Source organism: Boleophthalmus pectinirostris, unplaced genomic scaffold (genome assembly GCF_026225935.1).
Source record: "Boleophthalmus pectinirostris isolate CB_2022bp ecotype Guang Dong unplaced genomic scaffold, ASM2622593v1 HiC_scaffold_18, whole genome shotgun sequence".
Lineage (NCBI taxonomy): Eukaryota > Metazoa > Chordata > Actinopteri > Gobiiformes > Gobiidae > Boleophthalmus > Boleophthalmus pectinirostris.
In genome coordinates, this window is record NW_026571133.1 from 43,355,537 (window position 1) to 43,377,124 (window position 21,588).

The 21,588-nt window shown below is 37.7% G+C and overlaps 2 protein-coding genes across 3 annotated transcripts in view; one reads left to right on the top strand and one right to left on the bottom strand.

Annotated features, from left to right (window-relative positions):
• LOC110172425 (cingulin-like protein 1) overlaps positions 1 to 7,350 on the top strand; it is a 47,198-nt gene extending 39,848 nt beyond the window's left edge. Inside the window, exons 12-20 of the mRNA XM_055153213.1 lie at positions 262 to 414; positions 672 to 839; positions 1,522 to 1,695; positions 2,033 to 2,122; positions 3,310 to 3,393; positions 3,499 to 3,617; positions 4,134 to 4,242; positions 4,976 to 5,139; positions 5,229 to 7,350. Of these exons, the coding sequence (XP_055009188.1) occupies positions 262 to 414; positions 672 to 839; positions 1,522 to 1,695; positions 2,033 to 2,122; positions 3,310 to 3,393; positions 3,499 to 3,617; positions 4,134 to 4,242; positions 4,976 to 5,139; positions 5,229 to 5,346 (1,179 nt within the window). The 3' untranslated portion in view covers positions 5,347 to 7,350. The remainder of the gene's footprint in view (positions 1 to 261; positions 415 to 671; positions 840 to 1,521; positions 1,696 to 2,032; positions 2,123 to 3,309; positions 3,394 to 3,498; positions 3,618 to 4,133; positions 4,243 to 4,975; positions 5,140 to 5,228) is intronic.
• Positions 7,351 to 16,199: 8,849 nt separating this feature from the next.
• Positions 16,200 to 21,588, bottom strand: part of LOC110172473 (transcription factor 4) — a 39,052-nt gene continuing 33,663 nt past the window's right edge. For both annotated transcript variants that reach the window (XM_020938350.2, XM_020938349.2), the window contains exons 10-13: positions 20,071 to 20,224; positions 18,589 to 18,818; positions 17,971 to 18,114; positions 16,200 to 17,746 (exon numbers count right to left, since the gene is read on the bottom strand). In XM_020938350.2, the coding sequence (XP_020794009.1) occupies positions 17,975 to 18,114; positions 18,589 to 18,818; positions 20,071 to 20,224 (524 nt within the window). In that variant the 3' untranslated portion in view covers positions 16,200 to 17,746; positions 17,971 to 17,974. The remainder of the gene's footprint in view (positions 17,747 to 17,970; positions 18,115 to 18,588; positions 18,819 to 20,070; positions 20,225 to 21,588) is intronic.

The following is a 21,588-nucleotide window of genomic DNA, read 5'->3' on the forward strand; positions in this document are numbered from 1 at the left end:
ACAAACAAACAAAAACACTTGCTGGCAGATCTTGGAGTGGAAACAATTTCAGGAAACTTTATCATGAATGATGAAATATCTTACTTCATATATTTGATGTCTGTATGTATGTAAAATGTATAAGATATATATATATATATATATATATATATATATATATATATATATATATATATATATATATATATATATATATATATATATATATACCGAATGAGAGGGTGTATGTGAGTATTTATTTATTTATTTATGCTTAACTAGGATAACCTGGAGAAGCAAACGCAGCATGCTCAGACTTTAGCAGAGAAGTTGTGGCATGCAGAAAGACAACTGGAGGAGTTTGAACTCGACAGAGATTCCAAGGAAAAGAAGACATCAGAACTTAACAGCACTGTGCTTCGACTAGAGGATGAGGTGAAGCAAAACAAGTTATGACATAGAGATTTTGTCTCAACACAAAATGTATATAATTGCTTGGAAGACAAAAGCAAATAGGATATTAAATTATTGTCAAGGAAATGAGACTATATGCTTAATAAATAATAAAGCTTAATACAGCCTGAAGAAAGAATAGGTGCAGACTCCAGAAAGTTACTGTAACTTGAACAAATATTGTTGGTGAACAGATCCACTGAGCCACAGGTTGGTTAATACATTATGGTGTTTTGTAGCTGGCAGAGGCTCTGCAGATGGCATCCCAGAGTACTGCAGAGAGGAACCTTCAGATGAAGCTCAGAGAAGACACTCAGCTCCGAGTGGATGAGCTGGAAGAGAGTCTTCTGGCTAAGCAACAGGAGATTGACAAACTACAGATACTGGTCACCAAGCTACAGGGAGAGGTAAGACATTTCTTGTACCTGTTTTGTTATGGATACATATAATTACACTCTTGTGTCCAAGGGCACAATTAGATTATGTTATTTTTGTGATTATGTTATATACCATTTTTAATGGTCAAACCTTCTTTAATTGTTAAGGGTTGGCTTCACAACATACCATCTTAATCTTCTTGATGATAAAGATAATTTCACCTCAGTGCATTTGTCCTGACAGAGAAGATGCTGAACCAGTTTTTGTTTCATGTGGATAGGCCTAGTAATTACTAAGATATTAGTCATAAACCAGATTGACACATTTGCAGTCTTTTAACCAGTAAATTCTTCAATAGAAGTCTGACATGCCCTCCAACTAAATTTAAAAGTGCATATCATAGATTAGACCACTCATTTTATAAACATATGTTAACATAATTACATTTTAATTTTAATAAAGAACTTGTGTAGTTTGCTTTTTCTTTCTGGTTGGACTTGGGCACCAGTATTCTATTAACATTAACTAGGGCCAAAACCTACCTAAATTACATAATAGTTTAGATTAAAAAATAGAAAGAAATGACAAGACATTATCTACAATGTTTTCCTTGCATGTGTATTGTTCCTGCATTTTGGGTGGAATTTTGGGTGTGGGTTGCATGTTCAGTGTGCTGTATGTTCCGTTTTTAAAGCCTTTTGTTTGGCGCAGGTGTCTGGAAAATTAGTGGATAAGGAGCGTTCTTTGGAGGAGGAGATACAGCTGAGAGAGAGGCTGCAGTTGCAGTGCAAACAGGCGGAGCGCAGCCTTGAGGACCTTCGCATGGAATTACACACAAGCAACCAAACCCGTGACGAGCTCAGTAAGCAGCTGAAAGTAACGCAGGTGATTTCAAAATTATGATAAACAACTAACTAAACATTTTTTGCTTGAATAGATTTTCATTTTCAATTCAAAAATTAAAAACATATATTTTTTTATTGAAATTGAAAATCTATTTATTAAAAACATATTTTAATTTTCATTTCTTTGTTTTTGTTCAGGAAATGAAAAACATTAAGATTAAGGTTTCATTTTTCAATTTGATATTTGGCTTAAAGAAAATTCAAAACAAATTTTGACCCATAATAAAAATAATGTCTTAATGGACGCTTCATGAGTGAGGCCCATTGAATCTGAAAGGAAGATTCTCTTGCCCTGAATGTTCACTTTCTATTTTCAGGAGAAGATCATTGATCTTGAAACTGATCTGGAGGAACTACATGACAGTGAGCAGCGATGGGCCTCTAAGCACAAGAGAACCATTGAACAGGCAAGACAGTACATGATCTCAGTATCTATTTTATTTTTTTTACATTTAGACAAAGACTCCCTGTGTCAACCTGTGTACTGGTGAATAATTGCAATAACTGAATTGACCTACTAGTCCAATGAGGTTCATTTGGTTTTACGATAATTTATGTTATCAGGTAATCATAATCATTTATGTTATTAGGAACTTAATAACATGAATTGACCTACTGTTTCTTTGTTTGTTTGGGGTTTTTTTTAACTTTCATTGCCAGTATTTCAGCAGGAGTAAATCCTTATATTTTCAGAACGAATAAATTAAATATAAAATATACATTGGTTTCTATGCTTGTGGGGACGTTGCACTGACTTACATTTCATTTCTCTGACAGTGATCTTAAAAAAAAGTTATGTTCAGGAGACATAAATGTCCACTTACAAAAATTTCTGTAAAATCATTATAGATTAATATTTCTTCTAGTAAATCAACTAAATATTTTATAATTATTTTAAAATCTTTTTTAAATCTTTATATATTTAACCCTTTAAATGCCGGTTTGCAACTTGAATTTCACACACATAAAAAAAAAAATTACCTCTTAGGTTTGTGGCATTTTTAGTTCAGATAAGAAAAAGGTCAAACTTAAGAACCTATGGACATAAATGTCCACTTCCAAAAACAGCTGTAAAATCATCATAGATTATTATTTTTTTCTTTTTTTTTTAACTAAATCCAAAGATATAGAGATCCTGTAGTAACCAAAACTATCAACATTTAAAAAATAAATAAATAAACATCAGTATTTTAAATATACTGTATATAGATTTTTTATTTAATTATTATTATATTTTTTAATCAGTGCAGGGATAGAGCTTTGGATTTTATTGAGAATAAATAAAATAAAAATTTATGATGGTTTTACAGCTTAAGTGTGACTTTTTTTTTTGTTCTGAGTGATCCAATGCAGTAGCAAAAAAAAGGTAAAAGTATTAATTCTTTCAACAAAAAAATAATACTTTGGACAAAATTTAATGTCTTTAGCAACCATAAATTGACAAAAATGTCCACAGGGAAGCCTTAACCTTAATTAGGACCTGCATGAAAAAACAACTTAACTTAAACTTAAGTTAAATTTACCCTTATCCCATGATGCTCAGTTTGAAAAATATTGATCTGCAGCTAATATTAACTTGAAATTCTTGGCTCAGGTGGAACAACTTCAACTCAAGTTTATTCAGCAAAAAGATCTTAGTGAACAGTTGGAAATGGACAAGGATTCGCTGGAGCGACAGGTCAGTCACTTGAGCACCATTCTTAAAGACTCATGCTCAAGCCTCTTTTTACAAGTTCAGTAGTGTTTCTGCATAATGCTTTGTCAAGGTACTGTTGTCTTATAGCTGCGGGAGCTACGCTTGGAGGTGGAGGAACTTCAGAGCTCCAGAGTGCAGGAGGATGTCATCTCCAGAACTGAGTCTCGAGTCAAAGACCTGGAGAATAGCCTGAGAGCAGAGGAGCGGTCAGTATTCACTTTTTGTCTTAGCTACGCTATATTTCATAAAGATACAGTGTGTCAAATGATGCCCCTGATAAAACTGCGGGTGAGGAAGTTGAAGGGGTAGTGATGTTGTTAGTGATGCCTCTCATTTGAGATGGGAGCATCAGAGAAGTGCAGAATCAGGAGTCAGATCATTCAGACATACAGTGGAATACAGTAAAGTGTCCCTGGAGGTGAGAATGTGTGGCCACTGTGGCTTTAAGTGCCAATACCCGATAACAAGGGACGGATTTTCAGTACATTTTCCCACTGCACTGTCCTAGACATGCATCTGTCACACTTCTCTCCTGGTGTCTCTTTCTCTGTCTCTCTTCCAAAACATGACAATTCTCACAGCCGGCAAACCCACAGGAACAATTATCTTAAGTTCAATTAAGTTGAAGTGTGTAAACAGCCCCTAGATACAAGGTACACAGAACAGGATTGAAACAGATGATGAAGTTGATCATTTGTTATTTTTTTCTTGTGTGTGAGCAGAAACAAATCAGTCTTGACCAATACTATCAGCAAACTAGAAAGAAAAATCACAGAGCTGACAGACCAAATGGAAGAGGAGCATCGTATCTCCACTGAGCAGAAGGAGCTGGTAATGTCATCGTTTCTAATGACCATATTAAGCTGTTTCCTTGTTTTCTGATCTGTCTTATGCTGTTGTTTCCTCATCAAAAATATTCACACAAACCCTGCATATTTTGAGTTCTTCTCTCAAACTGAAGACACTCTGTTCCACATTGTAATGTCATGTGGCAAAACAGGAAGTGTGCAAAACTGTGTTTTTAAAGTCCACTTCACTTCACTAGAATTATATGGATAATTTCAGCCCTGGAATTCCCAATCTCTACTGAATAAAAGTAAATGTAGAGCTGTTACCTTGAAAACAACCACCTCTTGATGGAGGATCAGAGCATTTTGAGCTTTGGAGATAGACTAAAAAAGCAGAATTACTCAAATAAGTGTGAATGAAACAAAACACAACGTTTTGAGGAAGTAACAGCATTCTGCCATGGCTTAAAGCTCACAAGTCATGTAGTCATTTTGGTATTATTATTTTTTTAATCCTCTGCTCACTTGCGTGATGTGCAGCTCTCCATATGAGGGGCTGACTCTAAGTTGTGATGACGTTTGCAAGGACCTCTGGTTCCACTGGGCATTGCCATTTTCTAGTGCATAAGTCATTGGACTTGTTTCTTTTATTACGCCATATTGGATTAATATTGTGATTTAAAATGTCCAAATGATAACATAATGAGTCAGAAACAGTAGGTATAAATACAGGTTGTATTTATATGACCTGTTTATGACCCATTCGTTGGCCATAGATGACACAGAGGATGCGGACTTTGAAGAGACAGTTGAATGAGGCTGAGGAGGAGGCCAGTCGAAAGGAAGCCCAGTGCCGCTTCGCTCAAAGAGAACTGGCAGAGGAGCGTGAGGCTCGAGAACGGCTCCAGAGGCAACTTGTGGATCAGCAACTTCAAGCCAAGTACACTTTGACCATTATTATTTATCATGACTACTTTTCATTTTGTATTAATTCATGAATGTATGTATTTGTTCATTTATTTAATATAGGCGTAAGGAGACTCTAACCATGCGTCAAACACTGGACAACCTGAGAATTGACCTAAGCATCGATGATGAGGAGGAGGAGGAAGATCAATCTAAAACAGAAACTGTTACCAAAGTCTAGAATGTATGTATTTAAAAAGAATGCTGTGAAAATGTCTTTTACCCATTAAGTAAGTAGACTGGGTTGCCTCCTTTAGTCAGATTAGTCAGAAAAGGTGTGTTTTCTCTCACCTGCAACTGCACCTGATCCTGTTGCAGACATTTTGGAAAACTGGGGACACTTGCATCTGTGCTTGGGTGAGAGCGGGGGATTTTTCTGAGGGCTTTTTCAAATAAACCACAATGATGTAAATAATGTTTGTGTTGGACTTTGAGACGTTTTAATTCCAAGAGCAACTCAATTTTGCATTCTTGAACTGTTTCAGACCACGATAGTCCTCACTCACACCAGTGTAGTCCTTCATTTATCCAGGAACGTTCATTTGAACTAAATTAAAAGCATTTGCTGTAGCTTTTCAATTTGTTTCAGTTGCCAATATACATTGTTTATTTTGAAGAAATGTTTATGAAATTTTGTTTTTGTAGCCCCCAAAATTACAACAAACAATGAAGCAGTAACTGGACAATAACAGACAGGCAGAAGAACCAACATTCACAGGATAAAAGCAAATGGTGAATTGTCCTGAAAGATTCCCTGGCCTTAGACCCCTTCTCTTTCCTTCCCCAAAAAATAATTATTATAAATAGTGGGAAGAAGATCAACTTTGAGGAGAACCACAGTGAAGGAGAGATCCACTTTTATGGATAAGCTGGTGATGGGTCCAAGACTGGCCTGCATCTATCTCTGGTTCAAATATGTACTCCCATGGTTCCACTCAAAGCAGAGGGTAGAGGGAGGGGTAGTGGTGGGGTCATCGGTCAGGTGAGGGAAGAGGAAAGGTAATAAATGTAATGCATATCAGTGCGCATCAGAAAACATCATGTAATGTATTTTACCTTGTTTGTGTAATAGAAAATTATGACAAATTTTGTATTTTTGATGAAGGTAAAATTCAGATTTTTTTATTTTACTGTACAAATACTTCCAGAAATGTGGACCATACAATAGTTTTTATTTTATTCTATTTTATCTACATATATATTACATACTTAACCACAAATTGTATTTTTTTTTTTTTTTTTTTTGAAGCTCAAAAAAGTATAATACAAAGCTAGAAAAAGATATATTTTGTATCCTGAACATGAACATTGCGCTTCTTTTATGTTAGAAATCCTTTTAGATGTGATGACAGTTGATCTTTGAAAACTGGGTTTATCCATTTTGCTTCCATTCTGAAATTTGGAACTAATGACACATTTTAAAAGATCTGTATTACAATTATAAATAAATGTATTGGGACACCAATGATTGCTGTACAGTGATAAACTATGAATACATTTTACTTTAAAAATATAACCCAGGTGCCATTTGTTATTGTTATGAGCAGAATATTTTGTAACTACTTTAATGATCTATTAAAAAACGAATAATATAACACATTCAGACCTTTTTAAAGCATTCTATTTTCATGTTTACCAACATGCCAACGTTTCTTATGACACTGTACTCTGTACAGTAGTTTTTGTCTATCTGTTCTTGCTGCCAGGAGCTTCATTCCACAAAGAAAGAAAAGTAAACAACAGGTTATGACAAGCAATGACACATAAGTTATTTTACCTTTACCTTAGCCTTTAAGACACAATGTTTTATTGTTAAGACTAAGATTAAAGTGAATCACACTGATCATGTTTTGCAACATAATCGAGACACTCTAAGTTGTTCCACAACTGTCTGCTTCTCACCAGTCAGAAGAAGTCCATCTTAACATCTCCATGTGCCGAGGCCGCTCCCACATGAATGTCTGCTCATGCTGAGCCACTCCCATGTTTATGTCTGTTAGTGCTGAGGCCTCTTGGGCACACTTATTCAGGAGCTAATGGGGATCTACATAAAAACAAACAAACTCGCGGGTTTAATATTTTATATTCATCAAGTTTTGGGGCATGTCTTTGAAGTTATTTGTAAATTAGATAGCATTATTTGTTTGCTTTTGTTTTTTGGTTAATAAATATAATTATAAAGAAAGTTGATAATTTTGTATTTTTTTTCTTGTATACTGCATACATTCTAGTCTTCACCCATATTCAAATTACATACAGTATTGTATGTTTTACTGTGATGTTTTTCCTGGGATCTACTGTACTCCACTCCTCCAGTTTGGTGGTTACAGCCCCAAGTGCTCTGATGATCATGGACACCTCTAATGCTTTCACCTTCCAGGCCCTCTCTCATTTAAAGTTTATTTTAATTTTATTTATTTATGTTCCCATCAATTGGTATTGGAATGTCCACCACAACAGCCTTTGTCTGCTGTTTTGTCACCTGCCAATGTCTGATTAATATAGCCATGGAGCAAGAAGAAAACAAATCCGAATCAAAATGAATAAAAACTCAATGTTGAACCACAGTAAACCCAAAGTAATTAAACCCACATAAAATGGCCACCAATGTCTATTAAGTTAAAATACACAGATGTTAATGGGCCACAATTACTGAATAGTCTGAAAATATAAATACATAAAAAACATATATTACTTAAAGAAAAATAAGGCTGGCTTGGTCAAAAGATGCCCCCTCCCTGCCAGAAGCACTGGACAGGTCAACCTGATGTAGACATCACCTAAAAGTTCTCCATGTGATCATGTCAAGAAGTTATTTGTGTACAATGGTGTTTACATTTTTAAGCCTTACAATTGCGAATAAGGTCAAAAGTTAAAGGGCCCACCTCATGCAAAAATAACTCTTTTCACATTGTATCTTATGCACATATAGAAGCACTATTTGGGTTTTGGAACATCCATTACACAATAGTTCTGAAATCTTACTGATTTCTTGGATTCAGTCACAGACCAGGAACTATGAAAGTCCGACTATTGCTCCTCCCCCCGCCCGTCCTGAGAAAGCACAGGCTCCGCCCTCCAAACGTGACGTAGACTCCGAGTGAGCCGCCCTTCCTCCGCTCATCTCAGGGAGGGAGGCGGAGACAGGTGCACCCTGTGTACAGCGCTGCAGTCACGCCCCGTTTAGCGGTCTGATAGTGGTACGAATAAACTTTTATTCATCATGGAGATGCAGCGATTTCAACTTTATGTTTTCGACCCGGATTCAGACGAGGACTTTGAAGTGCACGAAGCACAAGCACCGCGTCGGCTACAGCGGAACATTACTGATTGGTAAAGTATTAATAAACACTAGTAGATCAACTTATTATATCGTGTTCACTGCAGTGTAGAACAATGAGCTTATGCTGTCGCTTTTGTTTAGGTGTTCATCTTTATGACAGTTTAAGACATTATTAATTGATAATATATTTGTTCTGTTATGTATAAAAAGTTGTTTAAAAATGTTTAACTATATAATTCACCTGTCTTTATAATTCTTAAGTTTTGCTTGTGCATGGTGTCATCTAGTGGACACCTTTGAAATTGCACGCAGAGCAAGTACCGAATCGAACTTTATTGAACTGGTAGTGACGGTTGTGAACAGCAGACGATACAACACGCACATGCTTTCTGAGTCGGCAATTTTTTTTATTTTTTGAGGTTGCATCGCCGGTATGCATTTCTACCTATGTTCAACAACTTTAGTCGTAATTACTTGTTTGTTTTTAATACTAGCATTGTAATATGATAATTACACACAAACCACGCAGCTCTCAAAACAGCGTCGGATAACCTTCAGTGTGTGGAGTTACAACCTTGTACTTACAGGTGTTACTTTGTGTCTTTGTACTTGTTATAGACATATTGTAATGTTACATTTGTCTGCTCTACAGTTTCACCTTTTCAAGTGTTATTAAACCTGCTTAAAGACAACCACATCTGCAGAGTCGCTGATGTGACAGAAAACTTATCAAAGAAGTAGACTATGTTGTTAGCATCAATGTAATATCGTCAGTGTTGGGAAGGTGACTTTTAAAATGTATTCCCCTACAGATTACAGATTACAGATTACATACACCAAAATGTAGTTTGTAATGTAATCCATTAAATTACTTAAAGTGAGTAATGTAATCTGAATACTTTGGATTACTTGATATTGTCATGTTTTTTAAAACTACATGAATGTAACAACCACATCCTGAAAATTCATGTTTGTTCTCTTGGCCCTGGTTTAGTCCTGGTTTAGACCTGGTTTAGTTGTTTTTTTGTTGGAAGTGGTGGAGGTGGTGGAGGTGTTGGAGGTGGTGGAGGTGGAGGTGGTGGAGGTGTTGGAGGTGGTGGAGGTGGTGGAGGTGTTGGAGGTGGTGGAGGTGGTGGAGGTGGTGGAGGTGGTGGAGGCGGTGGAGCGGTGGAGGTGTTGGAGGGGTTGGAGGTGTGGAGGCGGTGGAGGTTGGAGGCGGTGGAGGCGGTGGAGGCGGTGGAGGCGGTGGAGGGTGGAGGTGTGGAGGTGGTGGAGGTGGTGGAGGTGGTGGAGGTGGTGGAGGTGGTGGAGGCGGTGGAGGCGGTGGAGGTGGGTGGAGGGTGGAGTGTTGGAGGCGTGGAGGTGTTGGAGTGTGGAGGTGTTGGAGGCGGTTGGAGGCGGTGGAGGTGGTGGAGGTGGTGGAGGTGGTGGAGGTGGTGGAGGTGTGGAGGTGTTGGAGGGTGGAGGGTGGAGGTGTGGAGGGGTGGAGGTGTGGAGGTGTGGAGGTGTGGAGGTGGAGGTGTTGGAGGTGGTGGAGGTGGTGGAGGTGGTGGAGGTGGTGGAGGTTGGAGGCGGTGGAGGGTGGAGGTTGTTGGAGGTGGTGGAGGTGGTGGAGGTGGTGGAGGTGGTGGAGGTGGAGTGTGGAGGGGTGGAGTGTTGGAGGTGGAGTGGAGGGTGGTGGAGTGGTGGAGGTGGTGGAGGTGGTGGTGGAGGTGGTGGAGGTGGAGGTGTTGGAGGTGGTGGAGGTGGTGGAGGTGGTGGAGGTGGTTGGAGGTGGTGGAGGTGGTCAAACGTGAGTTAGGTGTATCTGTTACGTCATCTCTGTATCAGGCTCCTGTTCGTTGTCACGTGGGAGGGAGGCAGAAACACACTGCAGTTTGTTAATAAACCTCTGAACCAATCTAAAAACCACTTCAGAGACATGTACAAGGCCACACATCACTCTTAGAAGGTAGAAAGCTCTGAAAAGTTGATTTTACATGAGATGGGCCCTTTAATGTTCCAAATCCTGGAAAACTGAACACTGGACGGTAAAGAAAAATGTGCACGTGTCATGTGGTACTGTCCAAACCAAGTCACCCAAGCATAACGCACATGTCAAAGACAAAAGTACTTGATTGACTGTTACATAGAAGAGACAAAGACAAGAGCATTATGGGACTCTGGCTTTCAAGTAACTATTGTAGATGCGAGGTGCTGGAAGGGAAATCTGCCACGATTATGGTTAAATAAATAACGAGTAATCAAACTGTAATCGAATTACTTTACTGATAACTGTTCTAATTTGTTCTAGGAAAGATATTGCCTTTCTTGGCCCTTGAGCACAAAAATAGTCAATTGACTTCTATTGTAATCACTATTCAACCAGCCATTGTACAAAGTATTAAGCGTGCGATATCTTAGTCTTATATATTTTCTGAAACCTCTGACATTTTTTGGAGGATGATGTAATGTTACCTTATATGGTCAACAATGGAAATGCAAGTAATTCGTCATTGACTTCTAAGTAATTTACCTTATATGATAAATGGTTCAAATGCATCTAATTTAGCATTTTTTATAAACACTTGTTTTTGATGAGATAAATAGAGGGATGCAGGTGCAATACCAGAAGTATGAAATATGATCAGTAAAAGTAGCCTTTCATTTACATTGTGCTTAATATTCAATAAATTATGTAAACAGCAAAAAGTACCTCAGAACATGAAAGCCAGAGGTTCAGATGATGTAGAGAAAGTGGAGATGAATGCCTTCTTACTGCAGGTTCAAAAAGGTCATTTGATTGGGTTCCAATGGGCAGCTCCTGCGAAGTGTTTATTTGACTTTGCAAAAAAAAAAAAAAGGTAAATAAATGATTGTTGCTACTAATATTCCACATACACCCGGGTTGAGTAATCAGCACCAAAAAAATTAATCATCAACTGAATTGAAAATAATACACTTTTGTTATATTTCTACCGTGAACCGACTTTATGAGAATGCATTGAGAAATAAAGGGTTTATATATATATATATATATATATATATATATATATATATATATATATATATATATATATATATATATATTAATTTTGATGATGGTTTTAATATAGGCAAAAATACCCTCAATTTTTTTTTTTTTTTTTTTTATATGTTAAATATGCCATTGTCAAAAAAATAATAATACATTTGAAAAATGATGGCCAGTAAACTTTGACATAAATCAGGCTCTTAAAGAGGACCCCCCCCCCCCAAAAAAAACAAAAAAACAAATCCAGTTTGCATCAAGCAACTGGAAGATACTTTATTTTTTGGAAATGAAATGCACTGACTTTATGAACAAAGTCAGCAATCATTAAAATATGAATTAAAATGCAAGATGCTGGTTGAGCAAATAAAGAAACATTTGAAAAAAATGAATCACCAGATTTTATTTATATCCAAATGAAATTCACAAAAATGTGCTCTCATAGGTGTGTTTGAGGATTATAAAGATACAAGACTCAAATTTCACCTGGATAATATTTCAAATATAATCATGAATTATGCCAAGTTTGAATCAAATCCATGAAAGTTAAATAGAATTTTATCCTGAAATCTGACAGTTTCCCATGGCCCCATAGGCATTTTTGGCCAAATGACTGGGAATTCTATCCTTCAGTTTGAGGGTGTGGAACATTTTTTCTGCAGGTGATGGAGCTCTTGAGCTTCATTTGAAGCCCACAGAGGAGACACAGGGTGGAGAGGAGCAGAGCAGAGGAGGGAAGCAAGGGGAGACATGAGCTGAAGGTGAATGAGACATGCTGCCATTAGGCCCTGGTTATGAACATAATGACACTAGAAGGGGAAACATACTAAAGGTGATGTTATATTATTAGTTCAGGACTTTTAAATCAAATTACACCTTTATTTTAAGATACATGTGTTCACTTGTTAAAATGATGATGATGATGATGATGATGATGTTCAGGAAGTGTGCCTATTGAACCCTCACTCAGGTTTCCTCTGTGGTTTCCATGCCTCCTCTGAGCTTTGGGACACTGCTTAATCTGGCCTATTTGACTAACATTTGAAAAATGGAGGAATGAGGAGAGGAATCAAGGAGAAAGAAGGAAGGAAAGATAAATGAGATGTAGCACTGGCTGTGCATTACGTCATATTGTGTCTGATGAGAGACAAAGCACAATCTGTTACAATAATGCAACTATAGAAGAGATGAAAATCATTTCTGGGCAATTATGTCAGCACTCAGATCATCTTTTTCACAAAGGGCAACATTGAATCATTCACTATGCCAGAGCCATACTTTTAATAAGACCTGGATAAAACGTATGCATTTAGATTTACTTGAGTGACTTTTTAAAGAGGCATACTAGCAGCATACTTTTACTCCTACTTGGATAATAGTTAAAAAAAAAAAAAAAAAAAAAAAACGTTTTATTGATGTAATAGAACTGTTACTAGAGCAAAAGATTTGGTTACTCTTACTGAGTAAGTCTTTGAGCTTTGTGTTGACAATATGACATTATTTTTTGTGCATTATTTAACATTATTCTTATTTGTGTACAGATTTTGACTACTCTGCTCTCCTGTACTAGTGATAGAGTCAAAGAGCCTCAACAGCACCATCTCCCTGGTGGTGGTGGTGCTGTTGTGTATGATAGAAGTAAAAACGACAGGAGGCTGTGAGGTTTGAACGCAGACATTTTCCCTTTGAACCCAAACAGAAAGCACACTGTTTGTCCAACACATACACTGGATTCTCAATGGCATGAGCAAAATTACAAGGAAAAAGAAACAACATTACACATGTAAAAATAGAAATTTTACATACACCATTTTAGAGATCACATTTTTGATTGCATACAGTTGTTTAGAAAGCATGTGGTCAAACGGTTTTATTGAACCCTGGCCATAAAGTTGCATGTCCAGGTCATGCTCTAGATTTCTTGTACATAAATATAAAATAAATGCTGTGATATTGCCCACCATTCATTTTCTGTCTTCTTTTATTTTAGCATTTCTCAAACTGTCTCATGATGAGTGATTCGGGTGCATTTGTATTCATACAACATAGACATAAACTCCAATGTCATAATAACACTTTTAATGATAATTCATAGGAATTAAAAACATAAAAGATAATCTTACAAAGTACTAGCACGTAGACGCAATGGGGACTACACTGGCTCATAGGAAAGCCAATTCATTCAGGATCATCATCTGAAAGGAATGTTCCCCACGTGAACTGAACGAAAAGCAGGAATCATTTGGGAAGATGACTGTGACAGGGAAGAGCATGTGAACCATTTCCATAAGAGCCTGAAAAAGCAGATTAAAACAGTTGTCCCAAGCTACTCATTAGGACTTTCTCTTGCCCGTCCACCTTCGACTCTAACCCACAGCAGTGTCCCAAAATACTGAATTGTTTTTAAAGTGACTGCTCAAATATTTCAACTTGTTTGCAGTTAAAGTGCATGTGACAGGTTTGTCTAATTTCACTAAAACATAACTAAACAGCAATGCATTTAAGTTTTGTTTTTGTTTTTTCACTGTGTACATGACTTCTTTGAATAAACTTTGAATAAGTAGATTAAAATGTCACTCATGAGCAACAAAGCTAACCTACTTCCCTTTATGGCAACACTTCTAATTTGTTTAAAAAAAAAACTAAAACCCAAAAACAAATCAATGTTTAAAGGGTCGGATAGGGTCAAATATCTTATAGCTGACTAGGTGAAAATCTTTGTCTCCTCTTTTTTTCTCTAAAACTAAGTATAATAATAATTTGTGCAGTATTCTCCTACCAAACTAAATAATTAGAAAAAAAAAAAAAAAAAAACCTAACATATGCACTTTAAAGATAATTTATTAATAGAAAAAAAATGTCCAAATCAAAGTCAACAACAGGAGTGTACACCCTAAAACACGCACATGCCAGGGTTTAGCAGAAACAAAAAAAAAAAAGCACACTCCTCCAAGAGCACAAGGACAGGACAGAACCATAGCAACTGTTCATGCCCACAAGAGGGCACTGTCTAATTACAAGCGTACACAACATGAAATGCAAATTCACCTTGTCCCCTCCCCTTTTTACTATAAACATTGGATTCATCTTTATATTATTGTTCCCAAGTCTTGTAAAAAAACCCACCTGCATAGAACCGAATGACAAAACAAGAGCATTGCATTTCTCTAAGAGCAGCTCATGTCCTTCTCTGGCAAATGATACTCTGAAAGGCACATTGGTAAGAGATGTCGGGTCTGTGGGACAGTCGAAACAAACATGAGGTTGACTTTTCTTATTTACTCTTATTGATTTTAAAATGCTACTCAACACTACAAAATCTGATTCTGATACTCAATCTGTGCGTTTTAGTAATAATAATATTAATCATGTCATGTTAATAAAGGCCCCTGCCCCTTGCGACTGCAGGGTAAACGCAGTCATCCTTCTGCTTTTCTTTCTTGCATCATCCTGAATGTTGGTGTATATACAACTCAGTTCATTGACCATTTAAAACAATCATTGAATACATTGTTAGGGCCACACAGTTGGAGACAGGTATGTCCTTAGAGGTATGTATATGTCATATTAAAGAGAATATGTGTGTAAATATTTAATTGCCTGTGACAAACACATTTTTCTCATCTCGTAAATAAGGTGGCATTGTAGCTATATAAACAGTACATCACTGAATTCATTTCATCAATGTGCACAAATGCTCCTCCAGGCCCGACTTAACTCAGTACTGCAGTTTATAGGTACTCATGGTAATCTATTTATTTATTGATTTTTATAATGGCTACTTGTTTACGAGATCAGCACACCCTCCTACACCAGCAATCACATTAAGAATCTGACTGACTTCATCATTTGTCAAGGTCTTTTTTTAAAAAACTTTTTTTCACAAATTCATGACAAACAGATTTTCATATATAAGCGGTTGCATGCTCTGAAGGGGGAGCAAACAGTTGGTGAGAAGGAGCAGAGGGAGCTGGAGCAGGGAGGGGTGACCATATGCAGGAGCTCAGACAGATATGGAGGTGCGAGGCTTTGAATGCGGCATATGAGGGGAGCCAGTGGAGTGGTTAGAGGATGGCTGTGATGTGGTTGATTGTATGTGTGCATGTGATAAACGGGGGCTGCTCATTTTTGAAGCAGTTGAAGTTAATGGGTAATCTTTTAAGACTGAGAATGGAGAAAATCATTTATCTTGTTTAGGCTGGACTTGGTGCCTACAAGGAGAAGTCCAGTTGAAGGACACACTTAGAGCAGGCAGGAGGAGGTGAATAATGAAGCAGTGAGGACAAGGGCGATTTCAGTGCTACAGAGGGGACCGAAGGAGAATTGAAATGTTCATACAGTTTAGTCCTCTAGGCACTGCCTTGTTTAGCCATGTTTGGACTGCTGAGGGTGGAGGTTTTTAGTGCCACTTTAATATGGTTTTATGCTTGTTATGTCAAAAAAATGTGGAAAAAAAACATGTTCGATCTTTCACTTGTACACCTCACTGGCATAGTCAGATGCCTAAAAGAATTATATGGGGCTTAATAAAAGTATCCTTATGCAGACAATGTGTCAATCAGACTTTTGTCTCCAAATGAGAGCCACATACAGGAAAAAAAAAAATTAATATATATATATATGTATATATATATGTATATATATATATATATATATATATATATATATATATAATATATATATATATATATATATATATATATATAATTATTATTATTTTTTCATTAAGGATAATGGGGTAAACACAACCTAAAAAGGCCCAACTATACTTGAGCTGCACACTGACAATTTTCATAATCTGATCGCTCCAAGAGGGAGAGGAAGCAGCAATAGTCGTGACAGCGTTCACTTGCACCACAGTCACTTTTCTTTCCACTGGGAGTTCCTGCTGAAACATGGCAATGAACTATTCAGGGGCCTGAACCGTGTTAGTGGGTGTAGGTAACACTTTATAATAACTGCACATGATTAGGTTTCATAAAAGGCTATAATGTTTTGTTTAGTTTTTTCATTATTATTCAGGCTTAGTAACTACTTAATGAACACCCTAACTTCTAACACTAAGCCCTTAATTAAAGCCCTGCCATGTAACATTTAAGTAATTTTTTTTAATAGAGATTTATTTGATGGCAGGTATGTTTCTTGCACTAAAACGCTGAAATATGCACCCCTGCTGTGAGAGGCTTGTCTCTCCACAGACCTGATTTGTCACTCTTATGGTCTTCCATCTGCTTGTCGCCATGGAGATATTCATTCTTTGCTCTAACATTTGACAGAATGACATAAAAGTGATCTATCTCCATGGTGACATGGGGGCATCCATCACCAATAATCTTACATGTTGATTCTTATAAGATTCACCCTGTAAGTTATATAAAATATAATCAATTCTGTAGTTATTATAAGGTGTAACCAAACATTACGTTAATCTCTTTCATTCATTCAATGGACTGGAACATGACTGATATGACATAAATCTTAAATGATTTATGTATATGTATATTTATGAACATGATTGCCATATGCATACATCTCTTATCTCATTGTAATAATGTTTGCAGAGAGTGCAACACCTCAAATGAACCAAACACATGTGTTTCATTATATGCAGCCCCTTGATTTATCATTTAGAGATCATCAAAAAAAACATAATCATTATGGAATGAATTCTTTAGGCAGATTGGCAGCTGGTTTAGGACAGGGTATTCAATGAAAAGACATTAATCTGAAGAATTTTCACTGTCAGTGCCTACACTCCCAAAGCTTAGCTCTGTGGGACAATGTGGGCCTTGGGAATGCGTGAGGTCTCCAGATTTCTGTAGACCTCAGGTAGTGAAGATGTTTCCTTCATAAATTCTGCTGTGAAATATGCATTGTTGGTTTGTGTTTTTGTTCTTTTTGTTCTTGTTGCACCCAAAAGAACTTGAGGCACAGCTTCTTCCACAGTGTTGATAAACTGCTGTTCAGTCTGTGCTCCTTTTTATTTATTTATTTATTTTTTTTACAAAAGAATCCATCAAACACTGTGATATGTTTTCATTTGTAAATTATCCCATGAGTTCATTTAATGTGCGCCCTTTGCACCTTTTAGACCATTTCATCTTCTTATATATATATATATATTTATTTATACATATATAAAAAAAACAAACAAACAAAAAAAACATTTGTTTTTAAAAGTGGGAATGTTGATAAAATGGAAAGTAAGATTTCTGTTATAAAGGTATACAGAGCTTCAGTTGTAGAAGATGACGAGGAAGTAGTCTTCTGCAGCCTAGCTCCGTGGAACTGTAAATAGAACACACAATCATACAACAGTCTACAGAGAACACACAATCATACAACAGTCTACAGAGAACACACAATCATACAACAGTCTACAGAGAACACACAATCATACAACAGTCTACAGAGAACACAGTCACACAGCCTTCTGCGTAACCTTTATGTTACTGAAGTATTTGATGGTTTTCTGCAAATGATAAATTGAGGGTAGTGTGCAGTGCTCTGACCATTTTACATATGTCCCATGGAACCATCTGAGCCCATGGGATGGTGTGCAGGAGCCAGAGACAGTGGAGGCCCTTCTGTCGCCACAGTAACCTTCTCTTCTTCACGCCGTTTCAGGCACGCTGCCTTTGGGTTCAGGTTTCTCTCTGCACAGATTCACAAAATCTTCTTAGAAATAATAACCTGAACTAACTCCCTGACAATCCACCAGTGTGCAGTCCACCGCAGTGTGCAGTCCACCAGTATGCAGTACTGTCCAGTGTGCAGTACTGTCCACCGCGGTGTGCAGTACTGTCCACCGCGGTGTGCAGTACTGTCCACCGCGGTGTGCAGTACTGTCCACGCGGTGTGCAGTACTGTCCACCGCGGTGTGCAGTACTGTCCACCGCGGTGTGCAGTACTGTCCACCGCGGTGTGCAGTACTGTCCACCGCGGTGTGCAGTACTGTCCACCGCGGTGTGCAGTACTGTCCACCGCGGTGTGCAGTACTGTCCACCGCGGTGTGCAGTACTGTCCACCGCGGTGTGCAGAACTGTCCACCGCGGTGTGCAGAACTGTCCACCGCGGTGTGCAGTCCACTAAAATGTGCATGCACTTGAAAAGTAACAGTGGAGTCTGACCTCGGACCTGCTGCTCCAGGCTGAGGATGACTGCCACAGCCTGGTGAAGGATGAGCAACTTGGTCTGGGGTTTGTCACTCTTCAGGTGCAGCTGGACCATTCGGCCCAGCTCCTTGAAGGCCTCATTAATGTCCCGCACCCGCAGACGCTCCCGGGCGTTATTGGCCATCCTCCGCTCCCGCTCACGCTCCATCTTCTGCTCCGGCGTCAGGTCTTCGTCATCATTATTGCTATGATAACCAAAGGGAAAGCAAAATCCAAGTTACACAGTGAGAAAAAAAATAAAGGAAAAGCTCAGCACACCAGAGCAGTGAAAATGGGTTGAATTCATGATATTATAGGATTTGATGTATTAAGTTTAGAGGGAGGGCCAATAACTATGTGTATATACTATACTTCAGCTTATATACTGGACAGTGTGATCTGTGTGTCACATAATCAGATTTGTCAAGTGTAAAAAAGAATGTTCCCATATTAATTGTGTGGCTGAAAATCCAACTGACAACAGTAAGGGCTTTGTGTTTCAACAAAACAATGGTGAATAAATAGTCCACCTTACATTTTGTCTTGACAGAGAATATTGAACTTTGTGCTAGTTATGGTTTCATGCGGAAGGACCCAGCAATTACGTATCTATTAACCCTAAAACATGTTCATTTTGACAGTTAAACAATAAATTTGAGTTTTCAGTTTTGAACTCTGCTTCTGACGTCATGAGGCTCTTCCTAGAACATACTGAAGATTGGCCCATTCGCTGTGTGAGAAGAAGCCAAGAATGAGGCCCACTGCCACTTTTGGGGAGAATTTAGCTTCTCCTCAACACAACTGCAGAGTCCATCAGAGTGACCACAGCTCCACCACGGGGCTTGGACATGTGCACCATTTAAATGTATGTGCAATGCAAATGAACCAAGGGGGAAGGCTTTAACGCTGCACACAGCACTGCACTATGCCACAGTAGGACATACAATCTGACGCATTCAAATACATACATGAATGTTGAACAATACACATTTAGTACACACACACACACACACACACACACATACACACACAGCTTTCAAGAGTGCATACATTCACTCTTTTTTAATTAACTTTAACACCTTTTCTCCATTAAATATATTGTTACTGACAAGACCATAAATGCATATTGATAAAGCCATTGAATTTCATATGTACTAATGATGTGAAATGAGACAAGCCAAAAAAATAAAAATGGTTACTGAAAATCATCTTGCTGTAACAAATAACTGTTCAAATTATACATGAGAAATGTTCAAATACCATTTAGTGGCTCGTTCTATTCCTTTTTCTCAATCAAGTGACTTGTACAACTAAAGACCACACTACAGATGCATCTCGTTCTCTTTGTATAAAAAAGCCAAATATATTGTTTTGATGGCAGCGGGTTGGCTGTGCGTGGGGCTGGACTGGTCAGTCTGATGGACTGGTGGGGCTTACAGAGGATACCTAGATCTTGACCTCTCTAAAGCTTTGAGCTCTTTCCCATCGATGTCCTCCTCCTTTGTGTCCAGGGCTTTCGGGTCCTGAAGCAGGTTCTCGTCCACCTCATCTTCAGATTTAATCTCAGAGCTGACCGAAGACGCGCTCTGCCCCTGCACCCCTCTGGACAGCACTGGAAACACAAGAACCGTCATTAGGCTAATCCCAGATACAAAACAAACTAAATATAATGTGATTTTTAAAGTGCATTATTCATCTAAAACAGCTTAATAAAAGAAACAGTCCACTGACTTCCACGTTAGAAAACTGCCATGCCCAATGGGAGCTGACATCACGGTGCAGCTGTCGGCACCTCCGAGCTGTACATCATGCTGGCGAGCCACAGATTTTTATTTCATTTGTGCCAAAATTACTGCACAACACTGAATCCTACTTGTATCACTGATTAGGAAAATAAAATTGGAGATAGAAAGTTACAGAGTACAGAGTAGTGGGCATATGTCGGTGTAAATGGGGGTAGATCGGCAAAATGGTGTCTTGAAAATAAACAATTCAAGCTTGCTCAAACATCCACAAATCAGTCTAAATACAACGTTGGGTGACTAAATGGTGAGGAGAAACCTCTATAACATAGTAAAAAAAATAAATAAATATATATATATATATATATATATATATATATATATATATCTGCTTTAAAGTCGTGTGGTGTATCTGTTATACTTCATTTATACACTGGACTGTTGGAGCTGTTGGTCTGCTTACACATGTTTACACAAATCAAATTTGTCAAGTGAAATTTGTGGAAAAACTTGAGCATAAATATTGATTGAAAAGTCTAAAAAAGGTTGAATAAGTTTGAACACGAGAACCATTAATACATGGATAACTTAATAACATTAATAACTGCTCAAGCTGATGTTTCTTTGCTCATATAGGGAGCATTTTCATTGAATTCTATGGAAGGAAAAAAAATGCACATAACGAGTGCACAAATGTTTAGTTAGACGGCCTCTTGCTTGTCTCAGTTGGCATGCTTTTTCTTTACCTAGAATAGGAGTGGGCAACTATTTTTTCCATGGGGCCACATGAGAAACAGAAAATAGTGTGGAGTCTTTAACTCAATTTTGCATAATATTATCAGTTTTTTTTTTTTATAAATAGCAGTAAATAGCACTATTTTGATGAGCTGGTCACACTGGTAAGAGTTTATATTATGACTATGTCATGAAAAATTTAGGTTGCCTTACAAAAAATGTCTTTTAAAAAACACCTCTAAAATAAAAGTAAAGCAGCTTTAGTCCATGCATGAGGTAAAATTATTTTTAAAAATGTATTTTATAATTCCAAAGTAGCTTAAACGGGCCAGTCAGAATCCAACAAAGGGCCGTACGTGGCCTGGGGGCTGCACAATGCCCAGGTATGACCTAGAATATTCATCTGTATGGTCCATAAACTGATCTATTCTGCATTCAAATACGGGTGGTTAATACAGGTGATTTTACTGGTAAAAATATCTGACTTGTAACTTGGCCT